The 18,002-nt window shown below is 37.8% G+C and overlaps 1 protein-coding gene across 1 annotated transcript in view; it reads right to left on the bottom strand.

Moving 5' to 3' along the window:
- The window catches only part of EDIL3 (EGF like repeats and discoidin domains 3), a 296,232-nt gene extending 279,440 nt beyond the window's left edge, over positions 1-16,792 (bottom strand). Inside the window, exons 1-2 of the mRNA XM_032851188.1 lie at positions 16,722-16,792; positions 11,842-11,951 (exon numbers count right to left, since the gene is read on the bottom strand). Coding sequence (XP_032707079.1) covers positions 11,842-11,951; positions 16,722-16,792 — 181 coding nt within the window. The remainder of the gene's footprint in view (positions 1-11,841; positions 11,952-16,721) is intronic.
- Between the last annotated feature and the right edge of the window lie 1,210 nt (positions 16,793-18,002).

The following is an 18,002-nucleotide window of genomic DNA, read 5'->3' as shown; positions in this document are numbered from 1 at the left end:
GGGGGGGGTCCCTTTTTAAAACAATCCAGCCCACCTGTGGGACAGGCAGAACAAGAGGAGTCTGCTAATAAGTCAGCCAAACTCCTGGGTTCACATCTAATTTTCCTGCATACTTAGACAAGTCACTTAACCTCTGGGTGTTCCTGCCTGCACATGTGTAAAGGGAAGATAATAACGGTACCTACCTGATCAGGTTGTGATGAGAATTAAGATTAAGTGAGTTAATATTCATAAAATGCCTAGAAAAATATTTAGCACATAAAAAGTAGTACATAAGGGTTAAATAAATAGACCCATAAAATCTACTTGAATAGTAAGAGACACAACATTGCCACAATGCCCTAAAAGTTCTCAACCACACATGCTTTGTTTTACAGTTACCTACTAATGCAAAGTCTAAGCCTTGCACTTCTTTAACTTCTATTTTTACTTCATCAAAGTTTTTATCGCAATCCTTAGGTACAGTAGTTTCCCATCGTAGCAGTCTCATGGCTCTGCCTTCTTGCATGCTTCTAAACAGATGTATATACCCATCTTTTTATATTTCCAGGTCTTTATCATTTGATAAGAGGTTTAGGTTTAGGTTTAACCTGTACAATTATTCCTTGATTATAATCTTAATACTACTTAATATTCTTCCCTGTGTGCACAAGTATGCCTTAGGACCAAAATAAGGCCAAGAGCTTGATAACAGGTGGAGACCTATTGTCTGCTATTTTTCAACTGTTTTTGTAGGTTTTTTTGTTTGTTTGTTTTGTTTTTGATGCACATCTGCTTTTCTTTAGAATGCTGTATTTCTGATTTAAAATGTATTATTTGAATTTGAACATCCCAAAATATTTTATAATTATTTTTACTATCCAACATTTAACCTCTCTGCACTTATCATTTTCCAATAGTATTCTAGCCCAATTTTCACAAATATTGAGAGATGACTTTAAGTAGTACATAAAAGAATATCTTACATATGCATTTCAATATGCATTAGAAAAAGTAAAACCAGCACATGAAATCCACATTATGGATATTACTGCTAATTTTGAGGAAATTTGACATGATTTTAAAAATATATTAAACAATTTTTACAGAAAAATGGTGGTAAACAGATACAGTAAAAATCCTGGCTATCATAACAAATGACTGATTTTTGGATATACCAATGAAAAGCAACATCAACAGGCACAACCACACCCACACACCCAAACACACACACAAAGAGGAAGACCTCCAAGCACAATAGTCATCAGACTGGCAATAACAAAGAACTCATTGCATTTTATAGCACTTTATTTCTTTTAGTATATGCTCACAAATGCATATTCCTTTTCAAGCTCACAAAATAATCCTTTGATTTAGTATAGCCCGTACCTATAGAATTTCAGAGATAAAGAGGACCCCAGAGAATTTATAATTCATCTCCTATGTTCTTAACGTTTTACATTTTATTTTAAAGATTTATTCATTTTGGAGAGAGTGAGCACAGGAACACAGGTTGGGGAGGGGCAGAGGGAGAGAATCTTCAAGCAGACACAGACTCCTCGCTGAGCATGAAGCCCCATACCGGTGCTGGATCCCAGGGCCCATGAGATCATGACCTGACCTGAAACCAAGAGTTGGTCACTTAACTGACTGAGCCACCTAGGTGCACCCCTTCCATGTTCTTTAAATGAGTAAAGGGAGATCTAGAAATGCAGTGACATGCCCAGCCAACTGGTGGCACATTTTGGATTGGAATCTTATTCTCCTGATCCCTTACAGGTTTTGTTTTGTTTTGTTTTTGGTTGTTGGTTCTTTTTGAAGCCATACGACATCCCTGACTCCATAGTTGCTCTTCTTCTAAGGGTGGAAAACTGGGACTCTAAGGCTAATGAGTGACTAGGAAATCCAGTTTCAGTGAGTCAAGCCCCATGCTGTCTCTATTCTGCTTAGCCACTCAGTTGAGGGTATAAGAAAATCCACTTTGCAGGTTTCATTCAGCAGAGCTTTCTTTTGGTCAAATGTGTAAAATAACTGCTGGTCACAAAAGTCTCACCCCCATTTTGATTTCCTACCTTAACCATTCATTTAAAGTATAGTCTGTTCATTTAGCAGCACGAGAAGGGAATCAAAAGGATCTATAGAGAATGTATTAATATACTCTCAGCAATCACCCTCAGTTGTGTGTAACTTATAATTTGTTGGTTTCATTTATAAATTGAATTCCCATTGAATGTTTTTTCTCTTATCCCCAACTGAATTGATTTTAGTACATAATATCTGTTAGATAGTAAAAGAACATGCTGAAAGTTCTTTATTTTTATTCCTAGGGCAATTTAACGAATTGTAGAGGTGATAATCTAGAATACTTGCAGCTCTAATAACTGATTAAGGAAGCATCATTATTCACAGACAGTGGATATGAGAGAATTGCAACAACTAGGCAAATATATTAACTGAGTCCCTAGAGGGAGGTAGTGAATGATTTTGACAAATGCATTTTCAAAACCAAAGATCTGATAGGTAAAATGTAAAAGTAAACCTTAAGCATCAACATTTTTCTTGTCAAATAGGACTATTAATACTAGCTCAGGGCCTCATTATCGCAAGACTGAGCTGCTTTTTATTCATTGGATTTATTTATTTGCTGCAGGGAGTTTTCCTAGTTTACATTTTTCATGCATGAATATTTGGTAAATTTTTCCCTTGTATCAGTGGGATCTCACTTTCTTACTGCCCTGAGTCTCTTCAAGCCAGCAACAACTTTCCTGCTGTTTTCCCTTTACATACATGTCTGGGCTCCTACAGGCTGGCCCTTTGCCACCTCAACCTTATTGTACATCATCTCCTCTGATGGGTGCTTATTCATAAGCATCTGTGTGCAGAATTTCTGGTGTGTGTAAAGTAACCCAGGGAATCCCAAAAGAAGAAATAGGACTCTCTAGTTGCAATCCAGTTTTAGAAGACTAGAGTATGAAGGTGTGACTAAATTTACAGTCAGATGAATTCTAGAAAGTATTTACATTCTCTTGTTCATACATTTCCAACACAAATTCAAGACATGTCCTCAGAATTCTCAGCTCTGGTTTTTATTTCTCCCCATTTACTTAATCTCTCACTGTGCTTTAATTACTTTCCTGTCATTTTTAACTCTTTTTCCTCATAATCCATCAACACTAATTTATTTGCTTTTTGACCTCTTTGTTTTGTTTACCAATATCTTCACTTCCTCCTTGGCATTACTTGGCTGATCTACCTCTTGACTTTATGTAAAAGTCAAGAAATATTGGTTTTACAGAGCACATTATAAGAAAAAATAAATTGAATCAGGCACCTTTTAACCATTTAAACTTTTTAAACACCTATAAAGTTACCTATAAAAAGTATACCTATAAACTTATAACTTTGTTACTTTCTAACTGTGGTCCATTAACACCAGGAGTCTTACTCTTTATATAAAGTAAACCTATTATATAAAATAATTTTAATATAAAGTAATTTTTAAAACTAAATGCTGATATAACTTTTTGCTTAATTAAAATATTTATCATGTGCTATTTTATATTAAAGAATTACTTTTATTTATAAAAATGTTACTATTCATTTACTTTCATCTTCAAATATGTAGCTACTAAGGTTATTAAGACTGCAGTGTGAAATATCTCATATATGTACTTCTTAACAGTTCATTAAACACCATTCAGTATCACTGTCATATTTTTTTCATTCATTAATTCATTCAACATACGTATTCATAAGTGCCTCACACAGTGAAATAGCAATTAACAACCTCATAGGTGTTGTTCCTACTATTTACATGGGGGCCTTGTAATATCTTTTATTTCTAAAAACATTGAACTAAGAAAATGAAATTAAAACTGATTCTTTTAACGTAGAAATCAGTTTTAATGCATGAAATTGAACCCCTTCCTTTGAAAGTTAATTCACATTATAATGCAGTTATTGGAAATAATGTATACCCTTCTATTAGTACTATTCCTCTGAAGTACCTTCCCTGAAGACTTAACCTTTTAAAGTCCTCACCGATGTGACTAGAATCCTAATAATACCTGTTTGTATGTAGCATATTTCCACCAAATAACTTAAAGCAGTTAACAAATGTCATTTCCCTTAATAGCCTGTATCAATCACAAAGCCTGGACTGCTGTTTCTACTAGATAGATAGAAAAGCTCTATGCAAATACACATAAAAGCAAGTATCTGCAAATGATCTTAGGGGTGAATAGAGTTTATGAAACAAGAGAAGATGGAAAGAAGAGGATTCTGAGCAACAGGTGCAAGAGAGTGAAATCATAGTATAACAGGCTATGTGTCCCTCTTGTGGGTTTCACAGTACATTTCATCCATTTAAACCACTGCCTCTGATATGAAGTTGAGCATATCCACTTGGGCATGTGGGTTGCGTCTCTTTGGTTTCTGGCATCCATCTTGGCACAAAATAGGGACTTAAAAATGCTCTAGACTTCTACAGAACTGGATGGGTAAAGTTACTTACTCAGTATCACAAACTTACATAGTAATGCCTGAAAACTAACCTTGTTTTCATCCTTTACAGCACACACCAGCATACTGAGCATGTACTATGTGTCCCAAATTATGTTGGGACTAGAGGACAAGAAAGACTGCCTGACATCCCCAGTAGTAGAAAAGGAACCATGTGAATCCATTGTTACTTCTTAGATTCTAACCTTATCTGAAAGAGAACGAAATTCTCCACAGAACGAAAAAAAACCAGGGGCGCTGGGTGGCTCATTCAGTAGAGTGCCAGGCTCTTGGTTTCAGCTCAGGTCATGATCTAATGGGTCTTGAGATCAAGACGCACACTGGCCTCCAGGCTCTGCAAGGAGTCTCTCATTCCACCCCTCCCCCAACTCACATTTGTGCTTTCTCTCTCTCTCTCTCTCTCTCAAATAAATAAAATCTCAAAAAAAAAAAAAGAATTAAAAAAAAAAACAGTGTGGACTGTCAGTGCATAGCATATTTGCCTTGCTCAAGTGACTTTGCATAAATAAATGCAGATCTGCTGACTCCTCTCCTGGAGGAGCAGGGATTCCCCATTTTCCCCCTAGTGTTTCTCCTTAACATCTCTGATGGAAAGCAGCTAATGACTGTCCTACCTGGGTTCCTTGCTGTTTTGGAAGCATGCAAAGAACAATATTGTGCAATTCAAGTGCTATGGGCTATTGGAACCCGTTCAACCTCTTCATACCCCATTTCTACTACTTCTAGCCTTGTCACCTTGGAAAGACGCTATCTGCCTCCATTTCTTTTTCACTCTTAATTTGGGAGGCTTAACTGGGATATCAGAATAATGTATGTAAAGTAACTAGCACAATGCCAGGTGTGTAATAGGTATTCAATGGCTATAAATTCCCTTCTTCCCTTCCCCTTTCATGAAAGAAAAATTATTCAAATCCTGTGTTAGAATAAAGGTTATTAAGTCCAACTCCTTTCAGTGAGAGGAAATAATTTAAATATATGTGAAGCAATCATATCAAAATACTGTCTTAACTATCAGTAAACTCTATCAATAAAAGAAAATCTATACTTTCCCAGTAGAAGTTCCCTCAGCATCCCAACAACCTGCTAAAATGGCTTTCTTGTATTTTCTTTAAAAATCCTGCCACATAGATTAGCATAAAGAATGTAATCTGCATTCCACACGTGCATTCTTTATTTGTATGCAGTTGTATTGTCAGAGATTACTATCACCATGTACTGTTAAACCTACAATGGTTGATGCTTTATGAGCAGATTATGCTACACTGTGCATATCTTAAAACTGTTCCCTTTTTTTGTTGTTGTCAATGCTATTTGCAGAGCACTTTCCTGTTTGTGACACTGCCTCTTAGGTTCAATTTGGATGATGCTTTGGTCTGAAAAGAGCCTTGTGCTTCCCTATTGCTCTGCCCTGCTCTCCTTATTACTCTTGTGACCTGCTGCCCACAGTGAAATCACAGGGCTGAAGCTTCTTTCAGATACTTCTCCTGCCTCTCTGCTTACACCTGCTCTTTTCCAGCTCCCATTCTGAAATCATCTGAATACTCTACTGCTGCACATTATTCCCTGCTACTCAGGAATTCCACACTAAAATAAATATTCCTTTATTACCAGTGAACTTCACACACCAGTACTTAATCCCTGGGGTTTCCTTCCTGCTATTGAATGCACCACTGCTCAAGAATTGATGCTGTCCAGTTTTCACAGAGGACTGAAAGCTGCACACTTCTATTGCCTTATGGAGCTTGACGCTTTGGCCCCAATGCTTTTCATTCTTCCCACGTGACTTGTATCATGGAAGGACAATGGCTGAGTGAAGGAAAGGCTTGTTTTTTTTGTGTTTTCATTCTCTACAAAATGTCTAGCAAAGAACTGTTTCCTTGCAGTATCCAGGATCACGTCCTTCTTTGCTGTTCCCTGTCCTCCATCTTTACAGAAGTAGTACGGCGTATAATTTAGAAATGTAATGAAGGATACCAATAACAACTCACAGTAATCCTACCGGACACCATAAGAACATCAATGTCCAAAAAGTACGTGGTGTGGTACAAAGGTGAACATGGGTTCCACAGAACTATGTTCAAATGACAGCTACACCAAGTATGAGATGTATAACATTGCATCAATTCATTAATTTCTCTAGGGTTCATGTTCATCTCCTTGAAATTGATGTCATTAAATAAGACCGTGATCATCCAGCAAGCATTCATTCAATGGTGGCTGCTTTTTTACCAGCACGTTCTAATGGCCAGGCTTCTCTCCAGTGTATTCTATTGTCCTTCTACTTATCTGTAGAAGTTTCTCTTACTAGACTGTATTCTTATGGCTACCAAATGATAATATATTTTATTCACTTGTGAGCTATTATCTGCAAAAACATTCTTTCTCTCACTTTTTCACACTGTGACTATCAGCACTGCATTGTGGTTGAGAATGTGAGCCCTGGAATTCTGTCCTCATTACTGACTAGTTTTGTGAACTTGGGAGAAACCACTTAAAATTTAAGCTTTGGTGCTCTTTTTCAGGGTCATTGTGAGAGACAAATGAGTGAATGCTTGCAAAGCCCTTAAGAGTGACTGGCACATAGTTGGTGTTGAATAAATGACCACTTTCATCTCCAACTACTAACTTTTCATGATCTATTGAAGGGACTTGCTTTGTTTTTCAAAGTGTCGTATGTTACTTTTTCCTTACCAGTTTATCGTCACTCAGTTCTCTCTCTTACCTTTGCTGTGATCAACAGAATTCAGATCTGACTTTCAAGAGTTCAGATACTTCATGCATAGGTTGCCACCTAATCTGTTCAAAGTAGAAAAGAATTTGACTACAAATAGAAGAGGGCATGGTATACCCTGTCGGATATAATCTCAACCCCCAACGCATTATTCATTCATTTTCTGAATGTCTTTTGCAACCCATATTCCCTTTCAGTAATGGGCAGCCCACTGTAGAGCATTTTAGATCTCACTTCAATATGACTCGTTTTCATCTTATCCTAATGCCATAATCCACATAAAACACTCAGCAAAATATCTACTCAGTGCTTAAAAAATGTTAGCTGTTAATATGATTTGTGGATAACATCTGTGATTATAGTGTGGAAATGGCAAATGCACACTTGGTCTTTTTCTGCCTGGGCAGTTGTATATATACACTTAACTGCAGTTATGTCCTCTCCTGATTATCAAAACCAGACTCTCTTGATGCTGGCTCTGCTAATAAACTATAGTGTCAGACAATTCAAGCACTTTTCTAAAATTATGAAATATTTTAAGAAAACGAAGTATGAAGATTAATACAATAACCAACCATGTATCTACTACCTAACTGCCAAATTTTAGCATTTTCTTTTTTTTTTTCTTTTTAAGCAGAGCATTAAAATCATAGTTGTAAGTCTGTCTTTACCCCTCCTGATTCCATTCCCTTCCCTTGCTCATTCTGCAGAGGAAACTACTAAATAATTTTAATATTTATCATTTTAATACACAATTTAAGCTTTCACTACATAAATACTGATCCACAGAAATCTCAAGTTTTATTGTACTCTCTAACCTTTATATTCAGTATTATACTGAATGCATCCTTCCATTTTTTTCTTTTTTCTTAGAAACCATTTTCGAAGTTTATACTATCTACCCACAAAGTTCCAATTCATACATTTTAATTGCTTTATAACAGTCTATTGTATAAATACAGCATAATTTATTTACATGTACTTCTGTATATGGATATGTGGGACTTACGTCTGTCCTGTTTTGCTTTTTGTCATTTTTTTTTTTTTTTTGCTATCACATTTTAGTATGTCTCTCCTTATAAAGTATGCAAAAATGTCTTCAAGATACAACTCTACAGGTAGAGTTGCTGGATCAAATGGTATGAATTTACTAAACTATTTTCAAGTCATTCTTCAAAGCAGTGGCACTTACTTATATCCCCAGAACAGTGTGTGGTCTCCACTACTCCAAATTCTCACAACACTTAGCACTGTTGGGGTTTTTATTCTCTGCAAATTGATAGATCAAGTATCATCTCACTTTAATTTACTTTGCATTTCCCTGATTACTCTTAAGTTTTCTTCTATCTAAATTGAGGAAACTGGCATCTGTAATTAAGTATTCAATATTGACAGTCCATGACCAACTCCATTATGTGATTTTTCAGTCTGTTTCATATACACATTGAAAAACTAGGAAATAGCGATTATATTTTATCAATGAATTTGTTCTTGAGATGACCTAATCAAATGCCATCCCAGAAAAACAAATGGATACAAATGAACTATTTCTTTTTCCTTTTTTTAAACCAACATGTCACTGTGAGAGAAGAGAAGCTGGTAAAAATCTGCATTGGGCTGGTTTGTTCAATATTCATCTGTAAGAGCAAATATAAAGTATAAGAATCATATTTAAAACTGACTCAGTGCACCTGGCTCAGTCAGTTAAGCATCTGACTTCAGCTCTGGTCATGATCTCAGGACCGTGGGATGGAAACACTTGCTCTGCTCCCTGCTCAGTGGGGAGTCTGCTCCTCCCTCTCTCTTTGCCCCTGGACGCCCTCATTTGTTCTCTCTCTTTCTCTCTCAAATAAGTAAATAAAATCTTTTTTAAAAAACTGGCTATAAATGCCCTTAGGCAAGGCTACAGTTTCTTCCCAATTATGCCATCTCACATGAGTACTTAATAAATGGCTGCTGATGATATAATAATTATAACATCATGGCAATAATCATTCTAATAATTATAAGATCAGTTAACTACTCAAATTTATATTGTAAGAATTAGAAACTGCTGTGAGTATGGTTGCCTGCTCTCTTTGCAAATAAAAGATTTTCTTCATCCTAACTCTACTTCATTCCATAAGAACAAACTAAAATAATCCTGGTTTTGAGGGGGCATCCTTAAGGTCTCCTAATTTTAAAGCTAAGTATGACCCCAGGTTTTCCTTCAAAGGCCATGTTAAACTAAATCAGGTTATGGCTTAAAAGCCTTCAAGTACACCATTCACTTTAAAAGAAAAATATCAATTATTTAGAATTACACACAAATTCTTGTTCACGTACTCAACTACTACTTGTAATTCACAAGTCTTTCTCAGCATCTCCTCATCATTCAGCTACTTGGAGCATTCTCTCTTCAGAAAACACCTTTTCCATATGTTCTTAGTTTCCTAGCATATATTTCTAGTTTTCTTCCTACTTCTCTCTGGCTGCTTTTTCTTTGCCTTCTTTGCCAACTGGTTATCTCAGTTCATACATGGCTATCGCAGCACACGTGGGTTCTTTGGCACCTGGGTGGCTCAGTGGGCTAAAGCCTCTGCCTTCGGCTCAGGTCATGATCCCAGGGTCCTGGGACCAAGCCCCACATCGGGCTCTCTGCTTACCAGGGAGCCTGCTTCCTCCCCTCTCTCTGCCTGCCTCTCTGCCTACTTGTGATTTCTGTCTGTCAAATGAATAAATAAAATCTAAAAAAAAAAAAAAATGAACATACAGGGCACCTGTGGCTCAGGTGGTTGGGTGTCTACTTTCACTTGTCATGATCCTGGAGGCTGGGATGGAGCCCTGCATGGGGCTCCCTGCTCAGCGGGGAGTCTGCTTCTCCTTCTGCCCTTTAACCTGCTTGTATGAGCAGTCTCTCCCTCTGTCTTTCAAATAAATAAATAAAATCTTCAAAAAAAAAAAAAGAAAAGTTGAACATACACTCCCTCTACCCCCTAAAACCTGGCTCTTCAGTGAAGAGCACAACCCCTCACCCGGTTGCACAAACACGGGAGAGGAGTCTGCTCATCCCTCGTCCCCAGCATTCAGTCTGTGATCACCAAACACTTTCCGTATTCTACCTCCTAAATTGCCCTAGAGCCTCTTCCCTTCCCTGCATCCCCACGCCCAACATCGTCATCAAACTTCATCAAACATCATCAAACTTCTGTACTGTTGACACTCTCTTTGCCAAGAAAACACCCTCCTCCTTTTCAGTCATTATCTCTCACTTAGGAACTAAACCTTTCAAGTCCCAGTTGCCTTCCCCACCTCCTTCTACATCCATTTCTGGTGAAGTAACTCCTCCCAGAAACCCTTATGGCATCGCTACCCTATCCATGCACTCATTCCGTTTACTGGTCCTTCCCCACTCGGTCACAGAATTTTTGAGGACAAAGGCCTACCCTTCATCACTTTATTACAGGCACCTAGAATAGTGTACAGTGCCATAATCCTGTTCAAAAACAACTTGTTATACAAATTGATTATAATAAATCTAATGAGATGGACATTATTATTAAGGAAAGTCTTAAGGCTATTTAGTTGCTTTTCCTCTATTGTTGCTTTGACTAAAAAATGTTTCTGTGTGACAGAACAATAATTCTAACTTCTAAAAGTTTTTAAATAGCTTTGTCCAAACATCGCAATTAAGAGCAATGCAATAAAAGCAAAAGTCTTGAACAATTCAGACCAAAGAGCATAACCAGAGATAGATGCCACAGCTTATTGCTGTAATGCTACCTTTATTACCAGTACAACAAAGAAAACGCTGTCCCATTCCTTCCTGAGAGATATATTTTTTTGATTTGTAGCTAAGTATCAGTTACCATCCAGAAGACAATGGGAAAAAATCTATAAAAACTATTATTTTCAGTGACATTTGGTGTAGGAGAGAAAGCTCTGTGATGGGTTGAAATTCAGTTTAACAAACAAACCAAACAACTGTCACAAGAAGTCGATATCTACAAGAATGTTTCTAAAGGCACACTTAAGGGAATCTGTGTTAAACAGCACTATGATAAGAGTATAGTTAAACTATAAACATAAATCTGTATAACAATAAATTTGAACATATCTGAGTAAGTGGACCCCTCTTAAATGTCAAAAACAATAAACATTCACATAATATGAGTTGCACTTTCTTTTAAAAGATATTGGAGAGAGAGGGAGAGCACATGCATTTGAGCACAAGAATAAGGGGAAGGGCAGAGGAAGAGAATCCCCAAGCAGACTCCCCACTGAGCCACTAAATGCAGAGCCAGACATGGGCTCCATACCGTGACCCATGAAATAGACCTGAGCCAAAACCAAGAGCCAGGAGAGGAGGCTCGGGTACCTGAGCCACTAGGTGCCACTGAGTTGCACTTTAATGTTCATTGATTAAGAAGAAGCTTAAGGACAATATAATACCATTAACTTAAATTTAAATTTTCTAACCAATAGCACCCACATATCTTTCAAAACGTGTGTGTGTGTGTGTGTGTGTGTGTGTGTGTGTACTACATTTATTTAGCCTTCAAATGCTACTTTGCCTACATATAGTTGACTTGCTAATTTGAAGCCAACTGGGAGCCAATGATAGCTCTTACGCAAGAAGCGTTTCCCGTTATAAAGCAGCGACCACGTCTTGGCGGCTTTGCAACCCTTGTGCCTCCTCGCACAGTGTCTGGCATACACGAAGTATGCAATGACTAGCCAGCTGAATGAACAAAAACACTTTGTCTTTACAACATTAAAAAATTAATGTTGTTCATATTACCTGAGACAAAATACATTCATAGAAGGAAACCATAGTGGGAAGATAGTCTTAGGTTAGACTGAGGCTTCTAGGTTGCTAAAAATAAATTCCATATTGGCTTCAAAGATGCTTGGTATGCACTGCCACACTCTCAATGATAGCTACTGCTTTTGCCACGGATTTAATGAACGGAAGTGATGGACTGTAGAAGGACTCACATAGAAAGCCTTTACAGGAAAAGTATCAGGGTGACTGTTCTGTCAGTGGCATGAGAGATCCAGTGGTGCTAATTAATTTCAGTGCCAGTACTTTATATGGAAACAGGGAGAGCACAAATGGAAAATATATTATATGTTAAATTTGGTTTATTTGGTTTTTTTTGTTTGTTTGTTTTTTGTTGTTGTTTGTTTTTTACCTGTTTGAACATAATTACTGGCGGCCAGTATCTCTCACTATACAATTCCGTGGGAATTTTTCCCATGGATTTCCCTAAAATGAAACTCTTGTCCTGGGTCTTTAAATTCTTGCTTTAGCTTTAGGCTTCCTGTGAACTCCACAGTCAGACTCCATAAATATTCTTGAGCTTTGCTTTGTGCGCCGAGCTCTCCTGAGAATAGCACAGGCAGTAGATTGCAGCTTAGGATATTAAAAATGTTTTTAATTCTGTGATATCATGTATTTTCACAAAAACCGATGTGTGTTTTAGCTTGCTGCACTCCCTACATGCTATATTTTTCAAAGGAGGGGCTAGAAAGGAGTAATAGTCTACCCCTAATTTTAAAAAAAAAAGACATAAATATCCACATGAAAGAACAGAAGATTTATTAATGGAAAACAGGACAAATAAAATATTCCTTAAAGTACGGAAAAGACTACTCAGCAATAAATCTTGTAGCACAAGCTGATATGAAGTGCTTAAGGTCTTATCAAGCCTATACTGAAATAATTCATCAGATACCCACACTATGAATCAAGACAATATATTTAGCCTCTATTCTTGGTGTGCTTGTTTTATTTTGATAAACTTAAGTCAGAGATCCACAACATTACACATTTAGTTGGATTCTTTGTATAAGGGGCTCTTGATCCCCCTTCTTACAGATTTTATAACTTATTAGGTTAAATGAGGCAAAAGAATACACAGAATAATGTAGAACCTATTTGTTCTTTCTGATGACTTCAGATACAATGCTTTCTCTATGCATGGTTCTTTCTCTTGCCTTCATCAAACAGGGTCCTGCACTTCAGGTTAGAATCAGTTAGGCTGAACCTCAGCTGTTCAGGATTCAGTGTTCCCAGTGGGGCAGCCTATATATCTGTGCCCTCCCCACTGGGGTTTTAGGATGAACTTTGGGGACTCTACCCACCCTTTAGGTCCTACACAGTGTTTCGGTCACACACAGTGTTTCAGACACACTTGTGCAGAGAGCAAGAGAAGATGATGGATAACATTTTATTAGTGCTGTTCTGAAAAGAACCCCCTACCTAAGATGTCTGTGACTAAAGATTATTCCTGGTAATGAGAAAGGAAGACAGCCATACCATAGGAGATGCAGACTTTTGACTGATGATTTACGTGATGCTGTTAAATGATATAACATATGCTTATGCTTTAAAAATTGTAGAGTTTCATTGAGTTAAACCTGTGTTTATCATCTTGCCCTATTTCTAAGGTATATATAAGTTATCTACTTTCCAAAGAGAGATGTGCTATTTTGATCCTTTATAGAAGAATGAGAGCTTAGTTTTTTATGTAATATGATATGTGAGATTATTTTAAAAAAAGAAAACTTATAATTAAGAATGTAAGATGTTGTTGTTTGGATTCCAAAGGTGTTGGTCTTCTCTGGGACGTACCTTTAGATCATCGTTATCAAAACTGAATTGAACAAAAATGAAGAAAAACAACAATCATGCTCTTCAGATTCTGAATCATGGCGATATTAAGTTTGGAGTTCAGACTGCCATGTAAGTATTGGTCAAATGATTTCCAATGCTGTTTGGAATTAAGCTAAGTTTTGAAAGTAATCAATGAGATTATGAAAGCTTAATAAATGGGGATTCAAATTTAAGAATTTCTTTGTCTCGCAGGACCCACACAGAGGTTTGGTTTTTACATAGTCACGTGGGAAAGTGAAGTAAAACCTTTGAAACTGAAAACACTGTTTAATGCAATTTGTTATTTCTTAGTTCTCACCCTACTTGAGGAAAAGCATTTGGCACAGCTCAGCACTGTCTCCCCTCTAAACCATTTTCTTCACTTAGCTTCCAATACCCTTCTTTCCTCTGGTTTCCCTCCTACTACTGGTTTCCCTCCTACTTCTCTGGCCATTCCTTCATTGCAGGCACTTCTTCCTCTTCCTCTACAACTCTTAATTTTAGAATGCTCTCAGACTTGGCCCTTGGACTAGTTTTTTCTACCTATACTCACTCCTTCCGTGATTTTATCCAGTCTTGTGGCTTTAAATACAACTGATGGACATTGGGTAGGGTATGTGCTATGGTGAGTGCTGTGAAGTGTGTAAACGTGGAGATTCACAGACCTGTACCCCTGGGGGAAAAAATATATATGTTTATAAAAAATAAAATTATAAAAATAAATAAATAAATAAATAAATACAACTGATGATGCCTAACATTTTTGCCTCCAGCCTGATATACCCCCTTAAACTGCAGACTTTTAATTACAAACTCACTTGGATGACTAATGGGCATCTTAAATTTAACATGTCCAAGCTCCTGATCATCTCCCTCAAACCTACTTTTCCTGCTGTCTTTCTGATCTCATTTAATGTCAACTTCATTCTTCCAGTTGCTCTGGCCAAAAGCCTTAGAGGCATTCATGACTCATTACTTTCTTTCATACATACATCCTCTCTGTCAGCAGTTCCTGTTGGCTCTCTCTTCAAATTACATCCAGAATCTGACTGTGTCTCACCTATGCACTGCTAACACTCAAATTCAATCCATAATCATCTTTTGCCTGGATTATTGCAATAATGTCCTAACTGGTTCCTTTCCCTTCACCCTTGCCCCTTTCAGTACTTTTTCACATGTCAGCAAGAGTGATTTTGTTAAAACGTGTCCGATCATGTTAGCCCTCTGTTCAAAATTCTCAGTGTCAGGATAATATTTCAAAACTTTAGCAGGGAGTATATAACATGGTCTTACTGGGTTGAAATGGATGCCAGCATCAACAGTATAAGACCGGACCGATTCCTACTGAAATGATTCTAATACCCAATTCTGACACGGGAGAATTGGGGAAAAGGGAGTTTTCCCAATACCAGCAATTCCCCACACCAGCTAGGTGTCCTATAATTCAAGTCACTGTAGTTCTAATACTACGTACCCAGACACAGGATCAGAACCAACAGATCAAGAAGGGTTCAGGCCTGTCAGACTTCTCCACACACACTTCAGACTTCTTGTCACCTAGGCTTCTGACTGACTGGTTATAGATCAGAGGTTCCAACAACCCTCTCCTTAGGTTCCATTAATTTGCTAGAGCAGCTCATGGAACTCAGAAACATTTAACTTGCTAAAGAGATAATTCAGGAACAACGGGACAGAAGAAACACATAGGGCAATGTTTGGGAAAAGGGCATGCGTCTTCCATGCCCTCTCCAAGGGGGACACTGTCCCCAAATCTCCATGTGTTTGATGAGGAAATGAAGGCTAGTTGGGGACAAAGCAGAAGCTGACACCCTGCAACCCACCCCCATCCCCCACTCCTGGGTGGGACATGTGTGACATTCTTCTAGGAATCCCCCATCTTACTGTTGATGCCTTGCTAGAGGAGAAAAACAACCTTAACCTGACAATGGCAAGGCCTCAGTATCTTGTAGGTCCTCTTTAGCACATGAAAATTATTTCAAACTCCCCCTTTTTCCTTACCTCCCCCTACCCCATAGTATATAAACAGCCACCCCTCACAACTGCCCCCTACCCCCTCCCCACCTCTACCACACCAGCTCTTTCTGACTACAGGTCCTGTCCTCTTGCTTTAATAAACCACCATCTTGCCCCAAAGACGTCTCAAGAATTCTTTCTTGGTCGTCAGCTCCAGAATCCACCCCACTGAACCTCATTTATATTCTAAAACTTCATCATGTTCACCAAGCTAGAAGCTCTCTAACTTTTCGGTTTTTATGAAGGCTTCATTACACATGACGAGAATGATTGACAGAATCACTGGAATGAGCCACTGATTCAACCTCCAGCCCCTAGCGTCTCCCCAGAGTCCATCTCTGGAAGGTTTGGGAAGAGGGAGGTGGGACTGAAAGTCCCAACCCTCCAATCACCTGGTTGGTTACCCTGACAACCAGTACATTTTTAGGTTACTTAAGGGCTTTCCAAAAGTCACCTCATTAACATAACAAATGTCACCGACACTGCTCTTAATCACAGGAAATTTCAAGAGTTGTAAGAGCTCTGTACCAGAAACAAAACAAAAACCAAATGTGTATTCGTTGTAAATCACAGTAACACACCTACCAACTAAATATCAGCCATACTCCAAGGGTTTCCCAGCTTCCTTTTATTTCTTATCTCACCTCCATTGCTCAGCCTGCTTCACCCACAGGCCCCCTTACTTTTTCTTCAGTATTCCAGTCACGCATTTACCATCTTTGCGTCTAAAACACCTTGCTCTGTTTGGAATGCTCCTGCTCCAAGCATGACAAGGCCTATATCCTTACTGTATTTAATAGGTCTTTACTTACATGTTACCTTCTCAGAAAAGCCTCCTGTAAATTCAACTTGAATTGTACATCTCCTTGTTCGCAAGGCACTTCCTTCATCGTGCTTATCATTACCAACTATCATGGTGATGTGGGAAACAGAAGCAGAAGAAAATCATTAAAATTCCTTACCTACTGACAAGCCCTTGAAACAGCCAGCGTGACCTCCACCTTAAGGCTTTGCTAAGGGCAAAGGACAATCCTAGCCTGACCAACCCCCTACCCCCAACCAGGATCCTGTAAGTCTTCTTTAACAATTCCTTTAGGAAACTTTATCTCTAAACCTCCAAGTTAGTGTCTACAATCATTCCCAAGCGTATGGCCCATTGATAGACATCTAAAGAATCTCACAGAGAAGGTTTTATTACTGGTAATGAATAACCTTTTCCCCAGACAATAGCTAGCCCCTCAAGGTCCTAGAAACCTTGCTTCCAAAATTCCTTAGAGACTTACGCCATCCCTAACCCCCTCTCAACTTACAAGTATATAATGGGCCACTCCTCACATCCTGGGGGCAACAGCTCTTCCTGCCCACAGGTCCTGTCCCCGTGCTTTAATAAACCACCATTTTGCACCAAAGATGTCTCAAGAATTCTTTCTTGGTCATTGGCTCTGGATCTCACCCCACCAAACCTCACCTATGTTCTAGAACTTCATCAATGGTACAAATTTTACTTAAATATCTTGTTTATTGTCTTTCTTTTCCACAAGAACAAACCCTCACAAAAGCAGGTCTTTTGTTTTGGTTTGTTTTTGTTTTTGTTTTTGTTTTCTGCTGCACCCACTAGTTAGAACAGAGTCTAACATATAATAGGTGCTCTACAATATTATTTAATTTTTAAATTAAAGTTGACTGGATGAGTGAAATATATATTATAGAGCTGAAAAATGCAGATCAAGGCTTAGGGACTGTGACTAAAACATCCCTGCCCTATCTCAAAATGCCACATTTTTCAATGTTTCTGTTTTTGTTTTTTCCAGGAAAACTGAAAGAGTTAACACTTTATACTCTCTAGATTTTTTAGATGGAGCTGGCATATAAAAATAAGTAAACAAACAAACAAACAAAAAATAGAATAAGTTCCACAATGTAAGTTTGGCTTTTGGTTTTATATACACTTAACATTACTCTATCTAAATAAATTTACTTAAACTTAGCCATTAACAATAATAGAGTGTCTAATTAAATTTTCCTTCCTTTAAATTAACAAAAGAGCTTAATTAAGTAAACAAATTGCTGCTTGAGTTTTCTACACTGTCTTCTTTCCAG

This window comes from Lontra canadensis, unplaced genomic scaffold (genome assembly GCF_010015895.1).
Source record: "Lontra canadensis isolate GAN:19392208 unplaced genomic scaffold, GSC_riverotter_1.0 scaffold4, whole genome shotgun sequence".
Taxonomy (NCBI): Eukaryota; Metazoa; Chordata; class Mammalia; order Carnivora; family Mustelidae; genus Lontra; species Lontra canadensis.
Note: the sequence above shows the minus strand (reverse complement) of the source record. Positions and strands in the feature narration are given on the sequence as shown.